General features: G+C 52.3%; 1 protein-coding gene across 4 annotated transcripts in view; it reads left to right on the top strand.

The window, feature by feature from the left end:
• The window catches only part of DPP6 (dipeptidyl peptidase like 6), a 508,565-nt gene that overhangs the window by 390,869 nt on the left and 91,250 nt on the right, over positions 1-26,446 (top strand). For all 4 annotated transcript variants that reach the window (XM_045198757.3, XM_024564471.4, XM_045198758.3 and 1 more), the window contains exon 6: positions 10,152-10,204. In XM_045198757.3, coding sequence (XP_045054692.2) covers positions 10,152-10,204 — 53 coding nt within the window. The remainder of the gene's footprint in view (positions 1-10,151; positions 10,205-26,446) is intronic.

Below are 26,446 nucleotides of genomic sequence, written 5' to 3' on the forward strand. Positions count from 1 at the left end.
ACTGTGGTAGCTGGAGATCAGCTTTTTAAGCAACTGCCACAGGCTTGCAGGAGGCCGCACCGTCATGTCCTGTTCCCCCCGCGATGTAAAAGGGACCCAGTTTCTCTCCACACTCAGCAGCCCTCGGGGGTGTCAGTTAGTCCTTCTGACAAGTGGGTGGTGGCGTTTACTTTGTGAATTGCATTTGAGTGTTTCTTTGGTAGTTAAGGATTGTAGTTACTGTATCCCCTACTTGATGGACGCCGCCAGTGGCCCCGGTGACCACAGGCTAACTTCAGGTCACAAGGTGGACGCTGGTAAAACTCTCTCCAGCCCCCTGTGATGCTGACCGCTGTTTTAGGCACCCCTCCCCCGTCAAACTGACCCTCTAAGACTCTGCAGATTCCAAAGAGGTAAACATGTGCATTCCCTCGTTTTGCCTCCTTGAAAATATGAGTTCATCAAGTAAAGATCTATGACTTTGCAAGGACAAAAAACACGGTTGGAGGCCATGGAACTCACTGTCTTTTGAAAGTATGTCCCTGTGGCCCTGGCCAGGTAGCTCAATTCGTGGGCACACCATCCCGTACACCGAAAGGTTGCGGGTTTGATCCCTGGTCCCGGTGCATTTGGGAGGCAGCCAATCAATGTCTCTCCCTCTCTCTCTCTCTCTCTTACTCTCTTCCTCTCCCTCCCTCTCTCTAAAAAAAAGAAAGAAGGAAGGAAAATTAGGACAAAGGCTCTTTGAGCAGCTGGCACATGCCGTGCTTTCTGTGCGTGGGAAGGAAGACTTGAGAAGAGAAGGAGGGACCGATGACCAACCAGTTCAAGGCTGGGCAGTCAGAGCCATGGGCCGAGGACTCAGTTCTTTGGACGGAGGTTCCCAGACGCGGGCGTGCACGCCTGCTAACCTGTCTGTGCAGCTTTGCCGAAATTCAGACTCAAAGCCTCAAAGGTTCAGATGCGATGAGTCTGGGGTGGGCCCAGGAACACACGTTTCCACAAGCACAGTGGGTGAATCTGGGGCAGCCCACGCTCTGCAGGTGACACCTGGCGAAGCTCCGCCACAAACGGCTCTCAGAACGGTGCGGAGCCGCCATCCGGTGAGCCCCGAAGAGCTGTGCTGGCCGACGGGCTTCGGTGTTTCTACCTGATCTGACCTCAGCCTTCCGCTCCGAGGGCGGCAGGTTCCTCCTTCAATGCTCACTGGCGAACCTCACACACGGCAGATGTACAGTGAGTACTGACTGTGCTGCCTGAAAGCGCCCCTCCCTTCCAATCCTGCTTTAAAATTCCCCTCTGAGGCAAAACCGGCCCGGATTCTGCAAACGCTTTTGGAATTGTCGGCCCCAGACAAGACATTGGGAGCCCGTTTGTGGGGAACACAGAATTTCACTACGTGCAGAACTGCCAGTTCGAGTGGGAGACCCAGAATCAATCTCAGTGAAGCCAAAGGCTGCCTTTTTCTCTCTGCGTGACGACGTTGTTTTAAGGCTGCGTTCGCTCTGAAGGAGTTTTTCCCCTTTCCTGACACTGCTTCTAGAAGCTACTGTTGCCGCCCTACCGGCAGTCCAGGGAAGACTTTTCCCATCGGTTTATACAACACTTCCTTCCATATCTTCCTCTGCACAGCCGTGTCGTCACACCAAAACACCAGGTAGTGCCGTCCCGGCCCATTGTGGGGGGAACTCCCCCCATCCACTCACACGGGCAACTCGAATTAAATACTTGGAAATCTCCAAAGACCAGGAGACCCATAGGGACATTCACAGATGGAAGTAAGATCTATTTTTAGAGCCAAAAATTGAAGACCCACCCACACCTACTACCCCGCATTTTCAAGAGGTTAAAATTGGCTTATTTTCCGACGACAGCTGGCATACCGAATTAGGTTAGTGTCAGGCGTACAGCATAGCCATTAGATATTTGTAAGACTTACAAAGTGATCGGCCCCTTCAGCCCGGCGCCCGCCCGGACGCATCCATGGGCATCACAGTATTACTGACTCTCCTCCCTGTGCTGGACCTTCCATCCATCCCTGTGACTGTTCTGTGGCCGCCAGTCTGTGCTTCTCAATCCCTTCCCCTTCCACACCCAGCCCCCCAAGTGCCTCTCCTCTGGCAAGAGGTTTTGGTGTTATTTAGGGGTTTTTTTTTCCCCCTCAAGCACAGTGAGCTCTGGACCTTAACTTTTTAAAAACACAGTCGTTTGCGTCTCCTTTCTCTCCCTGGCTGGGTCGCTCTCACTAGCTCCTCCTGTCGGCCGTGGCCAGGCTCGGAGACGAGTGTGCATCTGGGCCGTGCTGCCAGGGCTCGTTGAAAACCTCCATGGTGGTTACAAGTTAACTTGACCTTCTGGGCAAGCAGTTATCACGGGCGTTTCTAACGGTTGTTTCAATCTGTGCTTTCTAAATGTTTCCCTGCAACGCTGAGCTCTGCACACAAGGGCTCTTAATCTTCTCTCCTCCGACTTGATGGAAAGCAGTCTTCCCAGCCCCTCATCACCAAGTTTTCTCTCCCGGCCCATGTTCACGGCCGGTCCCCAGCCCCCTGCCTGCTGATGAGAGACATTCCAGTCGGTCCTCACCAGGGGGACGTGGAGCTCCTGCGGCACCTGGCACGGGACATCCACTTCGAGGCTCGGGGAGAACGCCAGTGCCCTGTGGCTTAAGGAGGTCGCTTATGCAAAGATGGTGGCCTCAACAGTTTAGGGCTTTGAAGAATTAAAAACGAAACTGCTTTATGACTCAGCGAGTCCACCTCTGGGCATTTATCTGAAGAAACGCAGAACACTGATTCGAAAAGATACCGTACCTCCGTGTTCTCTGCAGTGTCACTTACATTTGCCAAGACATGAATCTGAGTTGGCCATGGAAGGAAGGAAGGAAGCAAGCAAGTGGAAGGGAAGGGAAGGGAAGGAAGGAAAGAGAAAGGAACCTTACCGACTGTGACAACACAGGCGGTCCCAGCCAGTCCAGCCCCAAGGGCAGGTGTGGTGAGAGTCACATCAAGGGATCCTGGAAAACGTGTTGTGAATTCAAAAGACTGCTACAGTGTAAGGAAGTTTTACTTATTTTTATCTTGCCTCCCCTCCCCAAGGCTGAGCAAGAAAAGGAAAGTGCTGTGTTCTGAGGCACAGTCAGGAGGGAGCCGGCAGGGCGTCCTGGCAGAACAGCGAAATGCAAAGGGCGGTGACAGAGGAAATTGGCTGCCAGGACTAATGCGAACATGTAGTGTCTGTGCCCAAGTGGCCGGCCAAGTAAAGGACAGGGATGTGGCGGGCTGTTCAAGAAGCCAGGGCGCTCTGGGGTGTGGCTTTGAGAGTGAGCTAGGAAGGAGATTCTCAGGGACTGCTTTCCTGGAATGTCCTCCTCACCTCTCCATGACGATAGCATCTGTTCCAGTGGTGAGCCCGTGACGCGTGGACAGGCTGCTGGAACTGAAGTGTCCCAGTGGAGACTGGAGGAAATGATTAAAACAAAAAAAAGAAAGAAAGAAAAGAAATTACTCAGCTGTTTCTGGACGTCAGAGATGCACTTGAAATGGATACCTGGAAATATAATTAGAATCACAATTGAAATCTTTACTGTTCATCTCTGAAATATAAGATGTTTTCTTTACTTGGGTGCATCCTCATTTTTTAAAATATTTATTTATTTATTTTTAGAGGGAGGGGAAAGGAGGGAAAAAGACGGAGAGAAACATCAATGTGTGGTTACCTCTTGTGCGCCCTCTACTGGGGACCTGGCTTGCAACACAGGCATGTGCCCTGACTGGGAATTGAACCAGTGACTGTTTGGTTCTCAGGCCCACACTCAATCCACTGAGCTACACCAACAGGGGCGCATCCTCATTTTTAATTGTGTATTTGTCCTCAGAGGTTCTCAGAGTAACTTGCTACTGAAAAGCATTTACGCAAAGGACACACAGGCTGGAAGGAACACCTCCGTGCTTGAGCTGGACGAATGGGAATCGGTCACCAAGGAATGAAGAAAAGCGGTTTAGGGCTGGGGGTGGGGTGGGGGACAGAGGAGACCTTTGAAGGGGCTGCAGGTTCAAGAGGAACTCACCATCCATAAGTCCCTTAACTGTAAAAATTTGGGGGAGAGGCCCGTTATTCTAGAAGGAATGGAGTTGAGATATGAACCCTGAATCCCACGGATTTTAAATCACTTTCCTACCTCAAAACTGACAACTCTACACCTCCCCTGTTTGTGGCACTCGATTGCAGGTTCTGTACAGTTGGGAGGGAAAGTCAGCCAGCCAGGGAGGGGACAAAGAACATTTCACTTCCGTTGAGTCTTTTCCTAATAATTCCCTCACATCTTTACTCTTTGCTGAATATTTCCATTTGCGCTTAGTTATTCAATGTCCTCTAGAAAAATCGTTTTAAAAGTCATTACAGCAAGGGGCTTGACTTCATGAAAAGGATATCAATAGACATTGGCAGGGTCCGTAGATACATGTGCCAAGTTCAGTGACTGAACATGAGGGTGGCCGCGACTTTCTGCCTGAGAGAGGAGGACCCCTCTCCGGGAAGGACCGCTTCATTCAGATTTTCCTCCATCACTCAGCCTCCGCGTCAGGACTTAGAATTCACCGGACCACCTGCCATGGGAGCAAGGACAGAGACAGGCGGGAAGCTGGGTTGTTTGGGCAAGATGGGGGCCGTGCCCAGTGGGACCCAGGAGCGAAACAGGAGCGAAACAGGAGATGAAAAACGAAGCAGGGTCTGGCTGTGCCACGTGATGAGATTCCTGCAGAATCTCGGGAAGGAAGGGGTGTCGAGGGACATAAGTAATTTCTGTATCAGCAGGAGCTCGTCAAGTTCGACCTGCAAAGGGCGGAGCGCGTGGATGTAGGATTAGGCGGCTGTGCCGCACAGGTAAACGTAAACGCAGGCACCTTGCCTGCGCAGAGGGCTGAGAGCTGGGGGCAGTCCTCAGTGGGGACCTGAGGGATTCTCTGAACGGCACGGAATTTTAGTGGCCACCAGGTTCGGTCCACCTCTCCCTACCTCCTCCTCGATCGATGCCCCAGGGCCACTGAGCCTTTCTGATGTGGGGTAGCTTCAATCACCAAGCGTCAGCCTCGCCGGTCTGAAATCTATTTCCTCATATCAGGTGCTGGCCAATGTCCTCTTCCCCTCAGCCCCCTCTGTCCCCGGCAGCCCCCCACCATTGCTCCAGGGTGTCTCAGGCGGCTTTCTGCCCAGGCTCCCGCCAGCCTGGCCACCTTCCCAGGACTAGTTTGGCTTCTCGGACTTACTCCTCCTAGAAAAAAGGCAATGCCCTCCACCAAGTCTCTCCAGATGTCAAGAGAATGAGTTTCCAAGACAAGATCTTCGTTGCCTCTTCCCAGAAAGACGAGATGAACTGGTTCACTCCTGTCTCGGCCACGCGATGAAAGATGCGCTCATTTATTTGAATTATGCAGAGAAGGACTGGATGGAGGGGAGACTGCTCCGCCCCACCTGCCCCAGAGCCCTGCTGGGCCTCAGCCGCCCACAGAGTGATTCTGGGCTTCTCGGGGAAGCAGGGTAGCCGCTGGGTGACGGGGGCGATTGTAAGATCAGATGGGATTAATGACTGGTACCAGGAGGCAGGGTTTTTAGAAGCAAGCATCAAGGCCAGGATTTAGGAATGCTCCGTGTCCACGTGGCAATTCATGAAGCGTTTTTACAAAAACGAGACATCTGTCCCCTTGCCTCCTTGTCCCCGCACCCACCGGGAGCTTGGGAGTCATGGGTACAGTCTCAGTTGTCTGAACTCCGTTGCCTTCGTCAAGGGCTGTCAGGGTGTGAGAAAACTTGGCGGGGGGTGGGGGGCGGCGGGCAGGTCCGCTACTGGGACCGTGATGATGGCATCGTTGGTGTTCACGTGTGTTTGAATGCACCCAAGTACACACGTGTCATATGTGTGTGCTTCATCTGTCGGTGACATGGGCTGCTTTCAGAAATATTCTTGGGAAACAAGGGGAACATTCATAGGGCACCATCTCCACGAAGTGTCTGGTCTTACAGGCAGCGGCTTCCTCTCCCCGGGGCCTGACTGCCGTGTTCGCTCCCAGTAGAACCCAGTGGCCTGTCCTTCTCTTTCGATAGCAGAAGCTTCTGTGCCCCGAAGGGACAGACCCGCCAGGCACACGCTCCATTTCCTCCCATTTTAAAGCCCAGCAACCACGTGTTTTCCAGCTTCTTCTAGCGTCGTGTTTCTCGTCCCTCCTTTGGGTTGTATTCTCTCATCCTTAACTTCCCATGCAGGTAATTTTCCTTCCTTTTTTTTTTTTTAACCAGTTGTTTTCCAAACATCATTTTCTTTCCCCTGCCGGAACTGTCTTTCTCCTGTTCCTCTCTCCCAGTACTTCAGCCCCCGTCCACATCACATTGTCCTGTCTTATTCCTTTTCTCTTTCTAATGTGTTTGTCAGTAGCAGTTGGCATTCAATATTATTGTGTGTTAGCTTCAGGGGACAGCCTAGTGGTCAAACAACCTTGTTCCAGCTGTGGTGTCTTTGACCCTGGCTTGGGAGAGCCTTGCTCTGAGCCCACCTACCCGCTCCAGCATGCGTAACCCCCTCTGTGGGTGCAGTACCAGCTGGAATAAGAAAGGGGCTGTAGACGCCTCTCGAGCAGAATGGAGATTAGAGAAGCCATTCTGTGTGGCCGTGGGAAGCCCCCTTGGACTTGAAGGTGGGCCAGTGGGTTAGAAGTGACTAGAGCCCCAGCTTGTGTGGCTCAGTGGATTGAGTGCCAGCCTGCGAACTGAAGGGTCACCGGTTCAATTCCCAGTCAGGGCACATGCCTGGGTTGTGGGCCAGGTCCCCCCAGTAGGGGGCGCACAAGAGGCAACCACACATTGATGTTTCTCTCCCTCTCTTTCTCCCTCCCTTCCCCTCTCTAAAAGTAAATAAATAAAATCTTTAAAAAAAATAAAGAAGTGACTAGAAAGGAGGCTGTGTAGACTTTCTTCTGAGCCACCGTGATAGTTAAATGGGGAGAACACCAAGGAGTGTGGCCAGGGATTTTTCTTTTTTACTGCAGGAGACTTATGTCCTGCACATTTGGGAGAAGGGACAGTGGGGAGAGGTGAAAAATGAGGCAGGGTCTTGTGTGGCCGAAGAGGTAATAACATTCAGCAGGGAGCAGAAAGGAAAGGACAGGGGCCCCAGAGCCGAGTCTCGGAAAGGAATACGGTGGCTTCTTTCCGCTGGGAGGATGGATGTACAGGAAGGCTGCCCTCTGGCACTTGCTGGAGGGATGGAGGGGTCAGGATTTGAGAAGGACTTCGGCACCTTCTGAGGGTAGCTGGCACCAGAGCAGAGGAGGAAGAAACCGGGAGTCAAAGAAGCCAGGTTTTCAGCTCACCTTACTGAGTGCAGGACGGAGCCACTCACCCAGATCAGAAACATCCAACTTGAAGTCAGTTTTCACGCGCGTGGAAGAGTTGGTTTTGGAGACCGCTGAGTTTTGGGTGCCTGTGAGGCACGAGGTGGAGACGTCTAGTTGGCAATTGGGTGTATTGGTCTGCAGGGAGGAGCTAGAGCTGTAGAAGTCATAATACCGTATTTTGCCATACATAATGCGCACATTTTTGCCCAATTTTTGAGGGAAAAATAAGGGATGTGCCTTATACATGGGTAGTACCTGAAATACCTTGTATCTATTTTTGAGTTTTGTAATGATTTGTTACATAAAGTTTCTCCAACCATAATATGTTCAAAAATAAATGCTAAGGTTCCTTTATAATACAAAACCCCCCCACAAATATCTAATATAAATAAATAAATAATTGAATTGAAAAATTAAAACCAAAGATTTTTTTCCTCTGAAAGTTGGGGCCTGAAACCATGGGTGCACATTATACACGGCAAAATACGGTATTTCGAGAAGAAAGGCTCAAAACTGCGGGGATGATGGATGGTGTCAAGAGGGAGGGGATGAGAGTGTGCATGGGGGGCTGAGGTAGGAAAGACCATGGGGAAGTCGAAAATTTGGCTCATTGGTGGGGGGGGGCAGAGAGAATAAGCAAGAAAGCTGTGGGCAAAGGCAGGATGTCTCAGAATACAAGCAGCTGGCCGATACAAACTTACCCCAGGACACTCCTGGGACCTGTTCGATTTTCCCCCCATTATTGAACGCCCGTACCAACTGTTTTGCCCGATAGATCAAACCATAATAATTTGTTGAAATGGCTTTCCCCCTCCCGTGAATGGTGTTTTGGGAAACCAGTTTTCACGGACTCATTTCCCAAGGGAAACCCGAGGGTGTGGGAAGAAGCCGAAGTAATTCAGGAGCTTGCCAAAGCGTGCTCTTAGAAAAGCAACCAGTCTTACGAACGCCAACGCTTAGCATTTTGTTTCCCCCCGCGATCAGAAGTGTTTGCGGCCTCTTTTAGAGAAAGGCATAGAAATACAATAGATACACAGAGACCACAAAGGAAAGACAGAGTTTCTAAGGAACAAATCCTTTCCAGGAGACGCAGCTTTTTTCTGTGCCTTTCGAGCTGAGGCATCGTGGAAAGGAAACCGCAAATGCGTGCACCTCCACGAGAGGTTGCCTCTGTGCGTCCGGTCCTTTTGGCTCCGGGTGGACGGGCTACTTTGTGGGAGAGAATGTTAGATTGTTTCATCCTAGAAATGAGAACATTGTTTCATCTTCCTTCCATTTCCCCATTTTTTAAAGAGGAGCGTGAGAGTCATAACTGCACTTTCATTTGTAAGGCTTTCCACGTGCACGGAGTTTTTCTGGAAAGCCCTGTGCGCATCAGTGCCAAGCGGATCCAGCACCTCAGGTTTCCCCTCTCTCTCTACTTCTTGCCGCTTTCTCATTTTCCTTTGAGTCCTTGCGGTCAGTGGTTCTGTTTTCCAGATATTTTATTACACTCCCCATCCACTTGGGCATTTTTTTCCTCTTTGCCTGACCATATATAGACAGAGAATGGAAAAATGGATAGTTTGCTCTTCTTCCCATCATCCTGCACAAGGGTATTTTAATTTGTCTCCCTTTTTCTTTTTGGCCGCCCTCAGAAGACACCCACAGAGCCGAGTTTGAGGGTCAGTCAGTGAACCCAAAGAGGGACACAAAGGGAGAAGCGTAGGTGTTTGTGAATGGCATGACCAGAGAATAAATTGAAGTCACTATTTCTGGGTGAATTAAAGAAATAGGCCTTCAACCAAGAAAGACAGCGCATGTTCCTTACTTTGCCTGTTTATTATATCTGTTGGTATCCCGGATTTTTCGGTCCACGGCCATCAACTTGGACTTGCAACTTGTGAGTTAGGAGATACACCCTTCGGTCAGGCAATTTCCAGTGTGTTTAGAGAGAGACAGACCTCAGATCAAATCTCGCTTGGGTTGGACTCACATTCCTGAAGATTCACTTTTCCTGGTACCCGAATGCGTCCCCTCTGTGACCCATGCTCCACGTGAGGTCTCTCTTCTTTGGTGTCCTGTGTGACCCCTCCTGTCCTTAGAGGGGTGACCTCCAGTGTGTGTCCCTGAGCACTCACCCACACTCGGTGCCAACCCGCAGGAGTTACACCGGGAAAGGGAGGAGAAGCATGGTCTTCAAGGGGTCCCCAGGGGCAGCCGAGATGGGGGAGGTTGCAAGACTCAGAAAACACTCTTTTGGCTATTTTGCTACCTTCGTTTTGAAAGCTATACCCCGCCCCTGCCCCCAGCCTCACCATGAGCCCCTCACTCATCTAAATCTCGCTCACCCGACCACACAGAGGGGCAGCCACGGGCCCCGTAATCCCATCGAGGTCCACGGTGGCCACTCGCCAAGGACACGCCATGGAATTCGCCGTAATTTACAGAAAACTCCCCAAGGGTGTGGGTCCCTGTCAGCCTCTGATGGCCACAGTGTCCTCATTAGTTCTGAACTAGGTGGCACAGAGCTGGACTGTGGGCCCCTGGTTTAATCGCAGACTGGGTCGCCACGGAGACGACATGGCCGCCTGGCAAACAGAGGGCAAAGGACGAAAACAAAACGGCCTGCGAATCAACTTCCTACATCAACAAAAGGCTCTGATCCCAGAGCCCCGGATAATAACTTCCTGAGAGTGTTCCCAGTCACCCTCATGTGAATGAAAAGCCCCATCGCCCCACCCCCGTCCCGCCCCCGCTCTGTCTCCGCGCTTTTTCATTCTGTTTTCTTTTTGTCTGTTTCAGATACACCAGCACTCCTATACTGGATATTATGTCCTGAGCAAAATTCCTCACGGGTAAGATCGTTTTTCCCTTCTTCTTTTCATCAGAAACCAGCAGAACAGTGTCCAAGGCAGAACACTTGACCAGTTGCTCAGTTGTTAGGAAGTTTGAGGGCGGGAAGCAAGCACCTTGACTCTGACAGCATGGGGTGCGGACACCGCTGTGGGGCCTCCGGGACCCTTCTCTGGGTGGCTGCCCCATGGTTGAGGCGGTTCCTTGAGTCCTGCACTTGGCCCCTTGGGAAGCCCCCCTCCTAGACCAGCTCCACTGGAGTGCAGGTGGGGCTGGCCCTGAGACTCTCATACGTGATAGACAAGGGCACCCCGAGCCCATGCGGCCTCTCAAAAACACATGATCGGGGGGACCTGTCGTGGGAGTTCATCTCTGGGGCCCAAAGACGGTAAGACCTGGTTCAAGTTCGGTGAAGCCGTTTGGTGAGCAGGACACATGGAGAGACAGTTGCAGAACCAGGGACGTGGGGCAGGGATGGCTTTTTATTGTCTTCATTTCTATTCTTCCTCTCCCCTCCTCCTCCTCCTTGTTCCTCCTTCTCCCTCCTCCACCCTCCCATAACCCCACCCCCCCTCCTTCTTCCTCAGCCCATCTTCCTCCCTCAGACCCTCCGTAGTTCCTTTCCATGTCCTGGGAAAGGTGAGGTGCTCAGGAGTTGTTTAGAGCACGAGGCAGAGGCCTCCGCATTCTCCCCACAAACATGTTGCACAAACAGCCAGAGTTCTGACAAGTATCGTTCGAGAGCGTCAGTCCCAGCGTAAATCTCTGCAGCCTCTGCCGTGTGCTCCCGGTTCCCCACTAGGTTCAGGCAGCGTGTGGGCGTAAGCTTTGGAAAACAAACACGGAGAAAACCGTTTCGAATGAAGGATTCCTGTAGACACATGGCAAAATGCGGTTCCTAGTTTCTCTTGCACCGTGAGAACGATCGAACCCAGAGGACTGGCGGTGGCCTGGGAGAGTAAACAGACAGTGTCCAGGGACATTTTTCATCTAAGGCATATTTCAAGTCGAAACTCAAATGTTTTCCACGCAGGAGCAGCCCTTCTGTTATTTTTCAAGCAGATACGCATCTTCAAAGGTCACGACAGGCAGGGTGTAATTACGCCTCGAGATTTATCTGCCCCTTCTGGGAACAATACAATTTATGGTATATGATGGCTCTTCCGTGCCGCCTCATACAAATTTGTAAAACTCCAAACTCCACCAGCATTTTACGCTTCCCCTAGGGTGTTAGCGTTTGACTGTGCCCCGTCAGAATCTGGGAGAAACAGATTTCAAGAACTCTGCTCAAGAAGTTACCAAGCCAGGGGCATGCCCGAGGACAAAACGGTCTGTGCGGGGGGAACCTGGAGATGATCTCACAGTGACTGTCCCCCATGCAGGATGCCCACACATAATAAGCCACTTTCGGTATTTCTAAAATAATCACGGTAATAATCGTTGCCACTATTTATTGGTTGATGTTCATACACCTTCACCCCCGTACCCTGCAAGAACAGCATCCTCATCTACATTGGCAGTGAGGGCACCGGGAAGTGAACGGCCTGCCCGACCCCTCCTAGCTGGCACCCAGCAGAGCTGCACCCCAGCCCGTGCCTGGCTGGCTCAGAGCCCCATGCTCCCTAAGCAACCCCTTGGGTTACAGGAGGGACTGTCAGCTGGGGCACCAGGAGAACATTTAAAACATGCAGTGCCAGGCTACTTAGTCAGGGGGCACTGACCTCTTCTCCCTTAGATTGTCCAATAAAAATAAATGACATCAGCCAACACATTGGTAGCTGTCCGCTGTGAACGAACCAAAAGGATACCTGTTTTTTGTCAGATCTTTGGCAAAAAAATAGAATCCATTTTTGTTTGGTGCACCACAGAATGGTAGTGATTCGTGTACGCGTGCCCAGTGATGAGAGAGGCTGGAAGTTGCTGGGGTACATTGTAGCCGTAAATAGCAGAGTTATCCTTGTGCTCGTGTGTGTTTCTTTCCAAGGACTGGGATGTAGCGGATGACTTGCTACATTGACCAGCAACACTGTCTGGTGGGTGAGGAAGTCGGTGACCCCGGCTATCACCATGTAACTGACACCGCGTATCCAGAAATGGCCTTGTTCTGCACCCCCTCCCTCTTTGTCCTAAGATCACTTATGGAAGATGAGTCATTGAATGATTTCCTAATATTGGCAAAATCTTCTTTCTCTTGATGAGACAGTGGGTGTCTGACCTGGGGGAGCTGCTAGGCCTCAGGTGTTTTCCACCAACCCCTCCGATGTCAGCCAGCAGGTGCTAAAGCAGGTGGCGAACCGAGACACAGTCGGAGTGTACAGCTTACGCCGCAGGTTGGCGTGGGGTACAGAGGAAAGCTCAGAGAGAGAGAGAAACATCGATCAGGTGCATCCCATATGTACCTCAACCAGGGATGGAACCCACAACCTCAGCATGTGCCTTGACTGGGAATTGAACCCTCAACCTTTTGGTGTATTGGGACGATGTTCCAACCAACTGAGCCACCCCACCAGGGCTCCGTGTTATTAAAAAGATGGCAACAACTCCCACCTTATAGGCTCACTATAAAAATTACATGGAATGATATTTATAAAAGACACAGCAGAGAATTTTGCTTCTAGTGAACAAATGGGGTTATTAATTTTTTAATATGGTAGTAGGTACCCAATGTATACTTGTGGTCTCATAGTTAACCATTATCTGGCTTCACTTTCTAGGCAGCTCAAATCCTTTCTGTCCCAAGGAGAGACATGATGTACTACATAATGAAACCCCCTTTCCTAATTTCTCAGAGCTAAGGGTTGTTCCACGACACCCAGGTAATTACATGGGATTTTTCATTTCTCTCTTAAGAGAGACATCTGCAACCTCAACTGTCCACAGTTCTCAGTATTCGCTATTTCTTGTCTTAATCTGACCTGCTGCCGTTAAGTTGAAGGCATTCCTGTCGAGCCTGCAGAGGAAGCAGAAAAGGCGATGTAAGTCAACAAATATTGACCGAAATGCTGTATTGCGTAACAAAAGCAATGGTTGCCACCCTTCAGAAGTTCAAAATCTTGTTGGAAAGAGAAGACACAGGTGTCTACATGTCATTTAGGGCCTCGGATGAGTATTTTAAACACTGAACACAGAAGAAGAGAGAGCGGTGAACACCAGACGTCTCATAAAGGCGGTCTGGTGTGTGCTGAGCCTTATATTAAGTTTCCTTTTTGTTTGTTTGTTTGTTTTTTGAATAGATAGAGGCAGAGAGGAGATAGTCCCGGTCGAGAAAATCATCAAACAGGCTTGGCCTTTGCAATGAGCCAGCGTCTTCCAGGAATTCCTGGGGTGGGGGTGGGGGGGCACGTGGGAGCAGGGGTGTGCAGCTGGGACTCCGGCTTTGTAGAGATAAGGTTGGGTGACCCTGAGGACAGAGAACATAGATGCCACCCTGGCGTGACCTGTCTCTGCAGGAAGAAGGTGCTGAGCACTTGGAGCTGATGAAGACGGCAGGCTCAATTAGTCTGACGCCTGTGTATAGAGTAGGCAGAAGGGAAGGGGTGCGTAGCCGCACGATTCAGTTAGGAGACCTGGTGGGGAGTCGTGACCCCATGGCACTGGGCGCTCCGTCCATGTGGAAGCCACATGTGATCACGGGTAGCTGGTGTTGCCTTGGCAAATGAAGACCGATTCCAAGTGTTCATATTGCATGTCCCTGTAGTGAAATCTCAGGCCGACTGTGAGTTGAGCCTGGTGCAGGAGAAGGTTCAAAGTTGTGAGTTCACGGGAGGGCGGGATGAGAATTCTCAGGCCCGGGGACCGTGCTTCTGTGGTGGAGTGCGTGTCCTTCCCAGCCCTTTCGTCCTGCGTGAATCCCCCAGGACGCTGCCTGTGGGCCTTGCACACAGACAGACACGCTCAGACTCTGGGGAGCATGCAACCTGCCAGAGGCTGTGTGGATACAATGTGTGTATACCCTGGGGAAGTACCCACGTGAAGCCAAGATGCAGAGGAAAGAGATGTTCTTACAACGGCACTTTCTGTGTCTGTGGCTGTTGCTGGCTTGCCCGTGTTTTCAGCACTCTGGACAGATCCTGGGCCGCTGGCTGAGTCTCACCTGCTTCCCCCCTTCCTCCCTTCCCCACCCTGCTCCCTTCTCTCTCCCCTTCTGCCCCTTTCTGAGGTGGAGGAGGAGGAGTCTTATCAAGCTTTACCACGAGAACATGGGCTTGAGAATCAAATAGGTCCCAGAATAAGTTCCCAGTCCGCCTCTCTGCCTGTGCCATTGTGGGGAAGTCAGTCCTGTCGCTTCCCTGGACAAAGTCCCTGTGTGTATGTAGTGGAAACACAAAGCCCGGCTTGTGGGGTTCGCACAGAGGCTATGTGGGACACTGTGGGACACCGAGCTGGTGAATTTGAGCACCCACAGTGGTGGCTGCGTCCGTGGTGTCACCGAGACCATCCAGCACGTGGCCATATTGAACCCACCACCCCTCCCCACGCTGTCCTTGCCCTCGGATGGAAAATGCATTTCAACCCCAATGTCAGCTCAGATGGATGGTGATGGCTTCCTGGAGCTCAAAAGGAGTCCAGAGCCCGGCTCCGTGGGAAAGACCATGCTCTGTGCATGCAGAAGGAGGGGACGAAGACACCCGTCCTGCCTCCAGGAGCCTCGCCCACCAGGTGTCCAACCGATGCCCCCAAGCGGAACAGGCTGCTGGGCGTCCATGCCTCCACTCACTCCATTCTCCTCCACACCCCTCCACGCAGCCCAGAAACTCCCTGTGTCCTGCATCGCGTATCCAAACCCCAATGCCAAAGCCCCGTCCTCTACGCCCTCCTCCCACCACCTGACTCCCAGGGGACCGTCTTTCTCGTTTCACGCTGTCACTTATTCTCATGCTAAACTGCAAGTGACCTTGTGGCCAATACACCGTTTTTTCTGAACGGAATGTTCAGAATTGTTTTCAATGTGCATCTGCCAGGCACACATCGTCCCCCCTCATTCACGGCATCAGAGAGAGGGGTCTGGCTGGGGGGGCTTGGACAGGGCAGTGGGCGGCGTGACTGCACAAAACCCCAGAGGAGGCTGCACCTTGGGTCCTGCTCAGCCTCCCGTGGGACAGTCATCTGTCAGCGGGAGAAACGCCATCAGTCACATGCACGGGGGGCTGTTCCCACCATTCGATCCCCATATATCGCTGGCTGTCCTCAAGGACTCCTGCCGCATCAGGAAGATTTCCACACAAACAAACCAGTTTGAACATGAGGTGAAAGCTTGCAGAACACGTCCGGACCCTACAATGCCCACTCCTGTCCCTGGAATGGCCTGCAGCCCGGGGACTTTCCTCAGGGGGGGGTTGGCAGGCGGAGGACGCGAATGAAGGAATGAGGCAACCCCGACCATGAGGAAGCTCCCACCTGTGCCTCACCCCAGATCAACCACAGGAGAGTGTGAGGAAGGGACTCCGCCGGGTGCTCAGGGGTCCCTGGCCAGGTGGCTGAGTGGGTCGGAGCATCGTTCTGTAGCCGAAAGCTTATGGGTTCGATTCCCGGTCGGGGCACATACCTAAGTTGCGAGTTTGATTCCCAGTTTGGACATGTGCAGGGGGCAACCGATCATCGATGTTTCTCTCTTTCCCTTCCTCTCTGTCTAAAGGCAATGGGGGGGTGGGGCAAGCATATCCACCGGTGAGGATAGAAAAGAAAAAGGCAGGCAGTGTTATTTTGCAGCTGGGGTCGACTGGCCCTGCCCCTCCTTAATTTGCTCTCATCGCTGAGGGACCCCCGGGCTTGTTGTGGGAGCTGAGGAATAACCCTTCTGTCTCTGGGAGCAAGTGACAAAAGTCTCCCCTTGAAACATTAATTTCCTAGTCCTGTCGACAGACGCAGTGAAGTAGAGGCAGGCGTCTGCTTAACAGTGAACTTGGAGATGACTGTAACGATCTGCAGTCACAGTCAAGGTCCCTCGTACGGCAGTCTGCAGCGAGGAGCCCTGCTGGAGCCTGCTCCTTCGTCCTCCCGATGCACCCAGGAAGGGTGGTCCAGTGAGTCCCGCTTCACCACCCCGGTCTGGGTCCACGTCCACCCAGACTGTGGCTTGACTTGGGCTCCACCTAGTGGGCTCGGAGGGAAGTTGCCCGTGTCTGTGCATTCTCTGGCTCCACGCTGCACTGACCTTGGCTGATGAATCCCAGGGCCGTTTGAAAGTCACAAAATTAGACACATGTTTGCTGAGCCCTTTCCACTGGGCCTGAGGGTCTGTCCCCTGAGAAGGACCTGTCTGCATCCCTGAGGTCAGCGCTCACCGTTTTGGAGACCCTTGGCTATACAGCAATGCCTGAGTGTGCCGGCCAGCAGCACCCTGCTCCTGCTACGAGGTTGCTGAGCGGCCGGAGTGTGCCTGGACTCCACTAGCCATGGGGTAGACGGCGGGAAGGCCACTCGGCTCCTTCCCTTCTGGTTTGTTTTGTGTTTACATCTCCTTTCTCTCTTCTCTGTGCCCCAGACCAGAGAGCCCACCAGAAAGCCTCTTTACACTGGGGACAGTGGCTTAGACCAAGCATCAGCAATGGCCTTGATGAAGAAACAGGGATTTAGACACAGGGCTGGGGGCTGGCGGAGAGAGCAGCGCATGTGTGCAATTACAGGGTCCTCGGGCATCGCTTCCTCCTAATACAACCCCGGCTTTTTCCCCCGACACGTTTTCAGTCCGTGCCCGGCGATGGGGGCCAGGCCAGAAGCACTGCTACGGCCAAGGTAGAAGCCACTTCCGTCTCCCTGAGATACTGCGCCGTGCCCCTCCCCCACCCCCGTGGTTGTCTGGGCTGCCTTGTCGGCGGGTTGTCCTAATGGCGAGGAGTCGCTCATGCACGTGCCTTGTGACGCTGGGGCTGTTTCCAGCCTGGGGCTCCCAGGGAGCACAGCGCTGTGAGTGTCTGCGTACAGGATCTCCTGCGGGCACGTGTTGTCATTTTGGGGGTAAAACACCTAGAAGTGGAATTGCCGAGTGGGACAGAGATGGGTGTTTGACTTGATACACTGCTGGATCGCTAGCCACCATGCTTGTTCCGTTCAGACCCCCTTTGTATTTTTTTAAGATTTTTATTTATTCCCTTTTTAGAGAGAGGGGAAGGGAAGGAGAAAGAGAGGGAGAGAAACATTGATGTGTGGTTGCCTCTCAAGCGCCCCCTACTGGGGACCTGGCCCGCAGCCCAGGCACGTGCCCTGACTGGGAATCAAACCAGCAACCCTTTGGTTTTCAGTCTGGTACTCAATCCACTGGGCCGCCTCTCCCTGCCGTCCAGCCTGACCGTGCATTTCTCATCCCCCGAAGTGTTCTCTTGGGAGCACTGGTTAAGCGGCGGGTCCGTGGAGGAAGGGAATGCCAGCTGGAATGGGAACAGGAGGTGAGGGCAGAGCCCCCAGGAGTGGCTCAGAGCGTTCCAACCCTGTGCATGGTCCTCGCTTCCTGGGCAGATTTGGGGTGAGCGGAGAGGATTTCGTTTTGAGAACCACATCTCTTGGAGAAAGAGCTAGACACAAACTGTGCATGTCCGGGGGGCTTACTTGGTCCTGCGTAGGGCCTGCTTCAAGGCCAGAGGAAGAACATGGAGCCTTCCTCACCCAGACTGTACAGAGACTGTACGGAGAAGCCTGCCTTCTGACCCTGGGGCTCCCTGTGCCTGCCGAGGCTGCCCGGCAACGTCTGTAGGCAGGGCATCCTGGGCTCTCAGACTTTACCGTGGCTGGACAACCACACCCTGAGGAGGAGAAGCAGGCAGTGCTGGCCCTGCGGGGGGTGGGGGGAGGGCAGTGGGTGTGCACGATGCCGCCTGTCCGGGCTGCTCGATGACCGCTGGCCGTACCACGCAGCGCGCTGCCGCGGCCCAAGTGCCCGGGTTACAAAGAAGCCGCACAAAGCAAAGACTGTGCCTTGTCCCGACTGGAAGTTAGTTCACTGACCACGGCCTGGCTCTCTGCCCTTTCTGCCCCCAGCAAGGTAGACGGAGGTGCCCAGACTGAGGGCAGAGGGCTGGTCACAGCAGTGCCTTAGAGGGCTCCCCTTCCTCACAAACCCAGATGTTTGGACAACCAATCCGCCATCGCCAATGCAAAGGCCAGGTTTGTTACATCTCTGTACATCTTGACCGCATCACAGGCTACTGTGTGCACTTCTGCGGACCTTTCGGTGTGCGAACACACCCACCTTCTCCCCCCGGGGCCCCAACGTGAACAGCCCGACAGCGAGTGTGAGATAACATTTCTTAAAGGATAGAAAGCCATCCAGTTCCGGGGCAGATGGGACTCTGGCGTTTAACCCCCAGCGGTACCGGGACTGGAATTCCTCAGCCAGGAAGGGGGCTGACTGCAAACGTCCGCCCGGGAGACCTTCAAACTTGGCCGCTGACCTCTGCCAGGTCAGCTCCTCCCTGGGCATCTGGTCTGCCTCCTTCAAATAACTGCCCACCCCCACCCCCACCAGCTCAGGTTGTGCGATGATTGTCTGAGAGGCAGGAACCCCTCCGCGGGGCAGCCCCGAAAAATTCAGCTCGGGAACCCGACTGTTTCCAGGCCAGACTCTGAAAAATCTGCGTGCGGGTTCTGAGCTGTGCCTTTGGTCATCGGAAGCGATGACTGAGCAGGCCAAGGGGCAAATCTGTAATTGGGAGAGGAGGGAGCCGAATGAGTCAGGACGAGACGCTGAGAGTTAGTGGGGGAGCTTCCAGGAAAAAGGACCTTTCTCTGCAGCCTGGTACCCAGGAGCTGGTCATCCTGTCGAGCACCAGGGAGCTGGAGAGAGACAGGAGAGAGAGGCCAGGGGACAGGGACTCAGCTCGCCGCCTTCTCCTGGGTCTTCCTGTGCTAATTAGCTGGCGGATCTGAACCGTTCTCGCTCCACAGTTTTTTTCCCCTCTACCGTTCCGAGCAGCTGTGCTTTGTAAAGTGTTGCTTTTTGTTCCCCTACCTGAGCTGTGACAGGTGTAATGTTGTCTGGCTGTGCAGGGTTGTCCTCTCTCTCTCTCTCTCTCTCTAAGTCCTCTCCTGAGGATATGTTTATTGCTTTTAGAAAAAAAGAGAGGAAGAGAAAAAGAGAAACATCCATCAGTTGCCTCCCGTATGTGACCCAGTCGGGGATCAAACCCACAGCGGAGGTAGGTGTCCTGACCAGGGATCGAACCCACGACTGTTTGGTGTATCGGGACGATGCTCCAACCTCCGAGCCACCGGGCCAGGGCTGCACTTCCTTCTTGTTGGCCACGTGCTCACACTGGATGTTTCAGGTTCTGTGACCCAATATCAAAAGGCCCCCAGACTGAGTGGTTTCTAACCGGCAGTTAGTTTGTTCATAAACCTTCAGTTCACATGCAGTTCAACAGGGGGAGGCCGTCTCTGCTCCCATGGGTGTCGGGGCGGGGAGGCAGCGTGGAGGCAGGGACCTGGGCGCTTCCGATGACTGCCCCCCACCCTGCCTGCCTGGCGGTGGAGAGGGGCCGTCCACTGAGACCTCAGCTGCATCTGCTGGCTGAAGCGCCTCTCTGTGGTCTCGCGTGGGGCCCGGGCTTCCTTGCGCCCTCTGCCCTCTGGACGCCTCAGTGCAGCCAGAAAGCCCCTCCCCGTTTCAAGGAAGCAGACTCCCTATGGAGGACTAACGCCAAGGTTTCCCAAAAACATTTGAAACCACAGATAACGCCCCCTCCGTGTTTGCAAGCCCGGCTTGCCACTCGGGCCAGAGGACTGTGCTGGGTTTCCGCTCTGCCGTTTCTGTCTTGCAGGCAGCAGGCATTGAAATGTGCACTTTTAACTGAACCACAGGCTTTGTCCTGAAGTTCAGGTGCAGGCCCTCCTGGAGCTCACACACAGTGGGGTGGTCTAACACAGTCCTGTCCTGGTGTGTGAAAGCCGACCCCTGCCCTCTCGGCCCTCCGCAAGCTTGACTGGAAGAACTCTTCAGAGACCCTTCTTAACGGGTAAGACGCACAGCCTCTCCCACAGGCACACGTGGACTGTGTTTAAATAAATGGCATGATTTCTCACTGCCCTAGTTGTCCGTGGCCTTTCCCCAAACTGCCTACCGTGTCCACGTGAGAATCCCCGCTGGCCGCTTCCCCAGCTCTCCCTGGAAGAGACGATCGAAGAGCCAATTATAAATTGACGATGAATACCTCTAAGAATCCGTAGCGACTCGTTTTAAGTAGAGCTAGAACAGGAACTGAACATGTGACTGACCCCCCATCTGGGATGATGACATTGGCGAGCGACAGCAAGTAAGGAGCCTTCGGACTCAGGAGGGTCTGCAGTGAAACAGGGTCACTTCCGGAGGCCCCTCCACGGTGCACACTGTTCTGTCCATTCTATCGGCTGCCGGCCCACGGACTGTTCCGTGAAGTGCGGAGCCTCATCGACGTGAAGAGACAGTGTTGGTTAAGAAGCTCATCTTTTTCTAAGACTTTCCAGAGCTGTGTGCCCTCTTCAGAGAAACCCACAGCCAGCAGACCTTTCATCCTCAAGGACTGTGGGGTAACCGGTGGCGGCCCTCTGCTGCCCGCCCCCCATCCCTGGCCGAGGTGCTGGGGTGGGGAGGTGAGTGGGGCTGGGCGCTCCGCGACCCCACCATTGGTTCTGAGCCTGTTTCCACGTCTCGGCCACACGGGGCTGGTAGCTGACACCAGCTTTTCCTCTGAAACACAACAAAGCTTTCAAATAGCCACGGAGTCTTCGGGTTTTGGTGCCTTGTCTTTTATTCCATTTACGTTTGCAGAAGCCACATCTCGAGTTAAGGGTGCTGAGCGATTGGTTCTGCGGGCTGGTGAGAGCGGACTCCCCCAAAGCTGGGGTCGATGTCGTGGATCAGGGGGTGCAGGAAGGCTTGGGCAAGGAACGGGGGAAACAAACCCTTGAGCGAGAGGGAAGGGAGAGAGCGCCTCTCGGAATGGCACCCATAAACATCCACCCACACCTCTCAGGAGCTTCTCCTTGGCGAATCCCCACCGCACCATCAGCCTGATCAGCACAGCTGGTGACCCGTTTGCTCCTGACCCCGTGCCGCGATGTCGAGGGCTCCCTCTGGGCCCCTGAGCAACTTTGTGCCGTGATGGGACTTCACGGAAAAACAGAGACAGAAAGACCCTCCAGTGATCGAACGCCTATCTTTAATGCATGTGGGGGCAGGTGACATCTGTGTATAGAAAGGTAAACAGATGTGTTTGTTCTAAGTGCCAGGAAGGTAGGCTCGAGGGACCCTTCTCCAGGAGCGGCTCTGAGGACGGTGGGTTGACAGTGGAGGGCGTCCCCACGGCCCTCCCACTGCAGAGCGCCCAGTCCCTGACTCTGCATGTGCTGTGGGTGGCAGAGACCGTCTAGTTTTGGAAACACCGTGAGCAAATGAATTGTTTGCCTCTCTCTTCCCGCCATGACACCATGACACCGACTCCAGGCCCCAGGATCTGGCAGGGCTGCTGCATTCACCTCCTCGTAGAAACCTCCCGAAGCCCAAGAGGACATGCCTGGTCAGAGGAGGAAACGGAACCTCCCCAAGGCCACCTAGCTTGTAAGGGCGGGTCACTGGGGTTCCAGCCCCTGGCCGGGCCCAAAGGTCACACTCTCATCCTCAAAACAGCTGCTGTGGGTGTCACCTGAGAGCTCGGGACAGGTGTCCATCCTGTCGGCCAGAAGTCTGCTCTGAGCGGGACCTGGAGGAAGGCAACCAAGCAGAGGGGTGCCATGATGTTAAAAAGATTAAAGAAGGACAGTTCTGGGTCACACAAGGCTATGTAGAGAGTGAGCAGGCTTAGGTGGCACCCCAGGGTCGGGGGGGACCTTCTCTCCTTCCTCCACCCTCCTCCTCTCTGCCCCAGCTTTATTGAGATATAATTTCCATACCGTGGAATCCATCCGTGTAAATTGTACAACTGAGTGGTTTTTAGTGTCTCCCCAGAGCTGCGCTACCATCGCCTCATTCGGCATCAGAACTTTTTGTCATCCCCGAAATAGGCTTTGTCCTTCAGCTCAGTCTCTGGGCCCCTCCCCTCGCCCCTCCCCCTTCAGTGGAAGTTTTGAGCACCGGTCTGGTGTCCACACTGGGGGCGCAGTGACGTAAGACGCAAGTCCCCCTTTATTTACAAAATCTCTCTCTGTAGCTTTATTTTGTGTTTATATTTGTGACCATCGATGTTAAAGTGTCCCTGTAACTTGGATGAGGGGTTGTCACGAGTATTTCAGAACAAGTCCCCAGTCTCTGGGGCAGGACTTGTGTATGCAAATCCCTCACGAGGAAAGGGGCTTCTGACCCTCACACACACACAGAGACAGCTTGAATTGACTCAAACGCTGGCCACGCAAAGGGCTTATGCCAGTGAGGGCCCCTGCCTGCAAGAAGCTAACTATGCAGTGTAAGATAAACATTAAAAAATAAAGATAAAACAAATAAAGAAAAAAGATCAACATTAAAAATGATCATATACATGTTTAAATGCTGTATGGGTTTAAGGCTTTACTGACGCTAACCAAGTATCCATTGGCGGGTAGACTGGGTCCCACAGATCAGGGTGTCAAACTCCTTTTTTCCCCGAGGGCTGCATCAGCTTCGCAGTTGCCTTCAAAAGGCCGAAATAATTTTAGGACTGTATAAATGTAACTACTCCTTAACTGTTAAGGAGTTGAAATTACATTCAATCCTTTGAAGGCAACTGAGAGGCTGATGTGGCCCCCAGTGAAAATGAGTTTGACATCCCTGACATATATCCATCCATCATCCATCCACCCATCTATCCTTCCACACAACTATGCACCCAACCATCCATCCGTCCACCCATCCATCCACCCATCCATCCACCCATCCATCCAACTATCCATCCATCCACCCACCCACCCATCCATCTATCTACCCATCTATCCTTCCACACACCTATGCACCCATCCATCCATCCGTGCACCCATCCATCCATCCGTCCACCCATCCACCCACCCATCCATCCATCCATCCATCCACCCATCCATCTACCCACTCATCCATCCATCTATCCACCCGTCTATCCTTCCACACATCTATTAACCCATCCATCCACCCATCCACCCACCCATCCATCCTCTCTCCGGCATTCACCTAATATGTATGAACATCTGCCATGCGTCAGACACTCTGCCAGGACCGGCAGGGTCTTTTACATTTTCACATTGTCGACCATGCTAAGTGTATAGGAAGATTTCAGAAAACATGTATGATTTGACACTGAAAGTGCTATTTTTTCATGCCTTTAGCCATGAAAAGGTAGGAGCCAGAAAAAGCAACTTTTAGCTTTTCTTTCCCAAAGGCTGTTTTTGTTGGGAAACTTTTCAATCCCTTACTCCAGCTGAGGAAGATAAATGAGTAAACTTTCCTACACTAATTTACTCTTCAAAATGCAACATGATTTATGCCCTGTGCATTTATTGCTCAAATAAGCAAAATCTGAGAGGATTGCATGGTTATCTGGAGATAGAGTTAAGTCCAGATAATTGTGTTTGCCCTTAATCATTTTTTTACCAATTCATCTCTGCCCCGAGATGATTCATACAGAGCCTGGCATGGATTCTTTAAAGTAAATGAATAAATAAAGAGAACGGCAGAGATGAGAAGATATGCGGGGAGGAGGGAGAAACCAACAGCAAAATAAATAAATACCTACTTTCATATTCTCTCTCTCTCTCTCTCTCTCTCTCTCTCTCTCACACACACACACACACACACACACACACACACACACCCCTGAGAATTTCAGTCTGTTTGATGATAATGAACCAGGTCTTGGGCTCAGGGCTGAGAGCAGTCCTGATGGTCTTCCTGGAGGAGGCAGTGCCCAGGATTTCTTCTCTGGTGGGAGCGCGTGCTCCACAGGAAACACTACGGAAGCTCGGTGAGTGGCAGCAGATAGAACTCCTGCAGGTTGACTCTCGCTGTCCTTTCCGTCCTAACTGTATTCTCCAGCAGGTGAGAAACCCGGCCCCTCCCTCCAGTGTGTGTATGCACCTGTAGCTAGCTCACTCTAGTGCACACCTGCAGCCATTTCCGAATGGCTCGCCTACCCCTGGGGGGAACTCATGGAGGCACCAGGCATCGGCAGTTCCCCTCTCTGCAGCTTTGCGGGATCCTGTCAAAAGACTGTTTCCAGAAGTTTCCTATGTTGGTTCTTCCCCCCTCCCAACCCCCATGCAATATTATGCTTATCCGTAATAGGGTTCTGTCCTGTTGTTAGGGTTTCGACTCCATTTTGAGTTCCCCCACATCCTGGTTGGCTTTCATCGTTTCTCTTATTTGGGGGGTATGTGAAGAATATGCAGAACCCTATTACAGTCTAAGACCAGGTGTCATACCAACAAAGTCCACCCAGAGAAATGTGACTCCTCGCTCTTTCCAGGGACCTCAGTCCCCACCTTCCTTCTCTGCACTCTCCCCTGTGCGCAACTAATCTCTGGTTTCTGGGTGGCACTTCTTGTAATTCTCTTATTCACAAATGAGGAAATGCCTGTATAGTTTCCTATATCCCTTTCTTACATGACGGATCTCACACTAGGGGGCGTTGCATAGCTCCATCGTGGGAAGTACCGCCATCCCTTCATAGAGACCTTCCTTCTTTTTCACAGCTGTATAATATTCCATTGTGAGGATGTACCATGGTTTCCTCAACACACAATGTTCCTGATACTTTGTAATTACAAAGCTGCAATGAATACAACTTTCGGCATATATGTTTTTCTATCTTGAGAGGTGGATCTTCTAGGGTTTAGTCTGGGTCCAAAGTTAAGTGCATATTGAATCACGTATCGCCAAATTTCCCTCTGAAAGGATTGTACCGATTAGCATCCCCTCCAGCAAAGCATGAGAATGCCGGTCTCCCCCAGCCTCCCCCCCACAATGTATCATACTGGTTTTCATTTATTAATTTGAAAGAGACAGACAGAGAGACACACTGATTTGTTCTTCCACTTGTCTGTGCATCCATTGGTTGATACTTGTATGTGCCCCGACTGGGGATTGAACCCACAACCTTGGTGTTTCAGGACAGCGCTCTAACCCACTGAGCTACCCAGCCGTGGCCTATGTCATCCCTTTCTTGCTTTTTTTTTTTTGTATGTTTGTTTTGGCAAGTTTTGTAGATAAGAAGTAAGTCGGTATAGTTTCAATTTGCCTTTCTCCAATTTTTTCTATGTCTAGTACGTTTTCATAGGTTCAAGGGCTATTTTAATATCCTTTTAGAGACTTATCTGTTCGTGCCTTTTCTCACATGTCTGTCATTTCTTGGCCTTTTGTAACATTAATTTTAGAGTTCTTCATTTGATGGAGATATTAGCCATTTGTCCATGGGATGTGCTATGAATATTTTCTCCCCGTCCCTCAATGGTCTTTTGTTTGTGACGTTTTGTCATGGAATTTCTTAAAATTTGTATGCAGTCAGATTTATTGCTCTTGTATTTCCTCTCTCCTGGGTCTTGAGCCACCCGTAGGAAACCTTTCCCTACATAAAATTGGGGAGGACGTCAGCCTCGCTCATGAGAATACTGTGAGACAGTTAAATAGCCCACGTGGCGGAGTTTGCTCCAGTTCCTCGGGAACCTGGAATGGTAAAGCATCCCAGGACTCCCCCAAACTGCCGGGGCTCTCAGCTGGCCCCCGTCCTCGTCACCCCTTACTCGGTGCTCTCTCCCCCGTCTCCCGGTTTCCCGAGTCACAGCCCACCCAGGACACCACCATCTGAAACTGCTGGGCAGACTGTCTCCCCTGCCTAGGGCTTTCGACTCTGAGGTGGATTTCCTCTCGTCCGAGCAGGACCGTGGACCGTGGACCGTGTATTCTAGAACTTCCGACTGACCCGAGCCCTCCATGCACACGTCCTTACCCGCCTCCCCTCCCTTCCCTCTCTCCTCGTCTCTCCTATTCAGCGTCTTCTTTCCCAAAAGCCGTCCACCACAGTCTCTCTGCAGGTGAATGAGCACATTCGTAGCTGCGTCTCCTGCTTAAGAAACCTGGTGGCCCCGTGGCAGGGGGCTCCGCTGACCAAGGCTGGCCTGTCCCACAGAACATGGGCAGAACCCTTCGTGGGGAGCCCGTCTTCGAAAGCAATAGGAAGAGAGTCTTGTCTGTACATTGTAGACGGCGGTGGCTACAAAGTGTACTGAATACTTGACACTCACAAAGGTGTTAGTTGTTTCTTTCTTAGTTTTTCTTTATGACTGTTAAAGGACATAGGAAGGGTTTTGTTGGCGTGGCATTTTGCATATAATAAATTAAG

The sequence above is a fragment of the Desmodus rotundus genome, chromosome 6, assembly GCF_022682495.2.
Source record: "Desmodus rotundus isolate HL8 chromosome 6, HLdesRot8A.1, whole genome shotgun sequence".
NCBI classification, from domain to species: domain Eukaryota; kingdom Metazoa; phylum Chordata; class Mammalia; order Chiroptera; family Phyllostomidae; genus Desmodus; species Desmodus rotundus.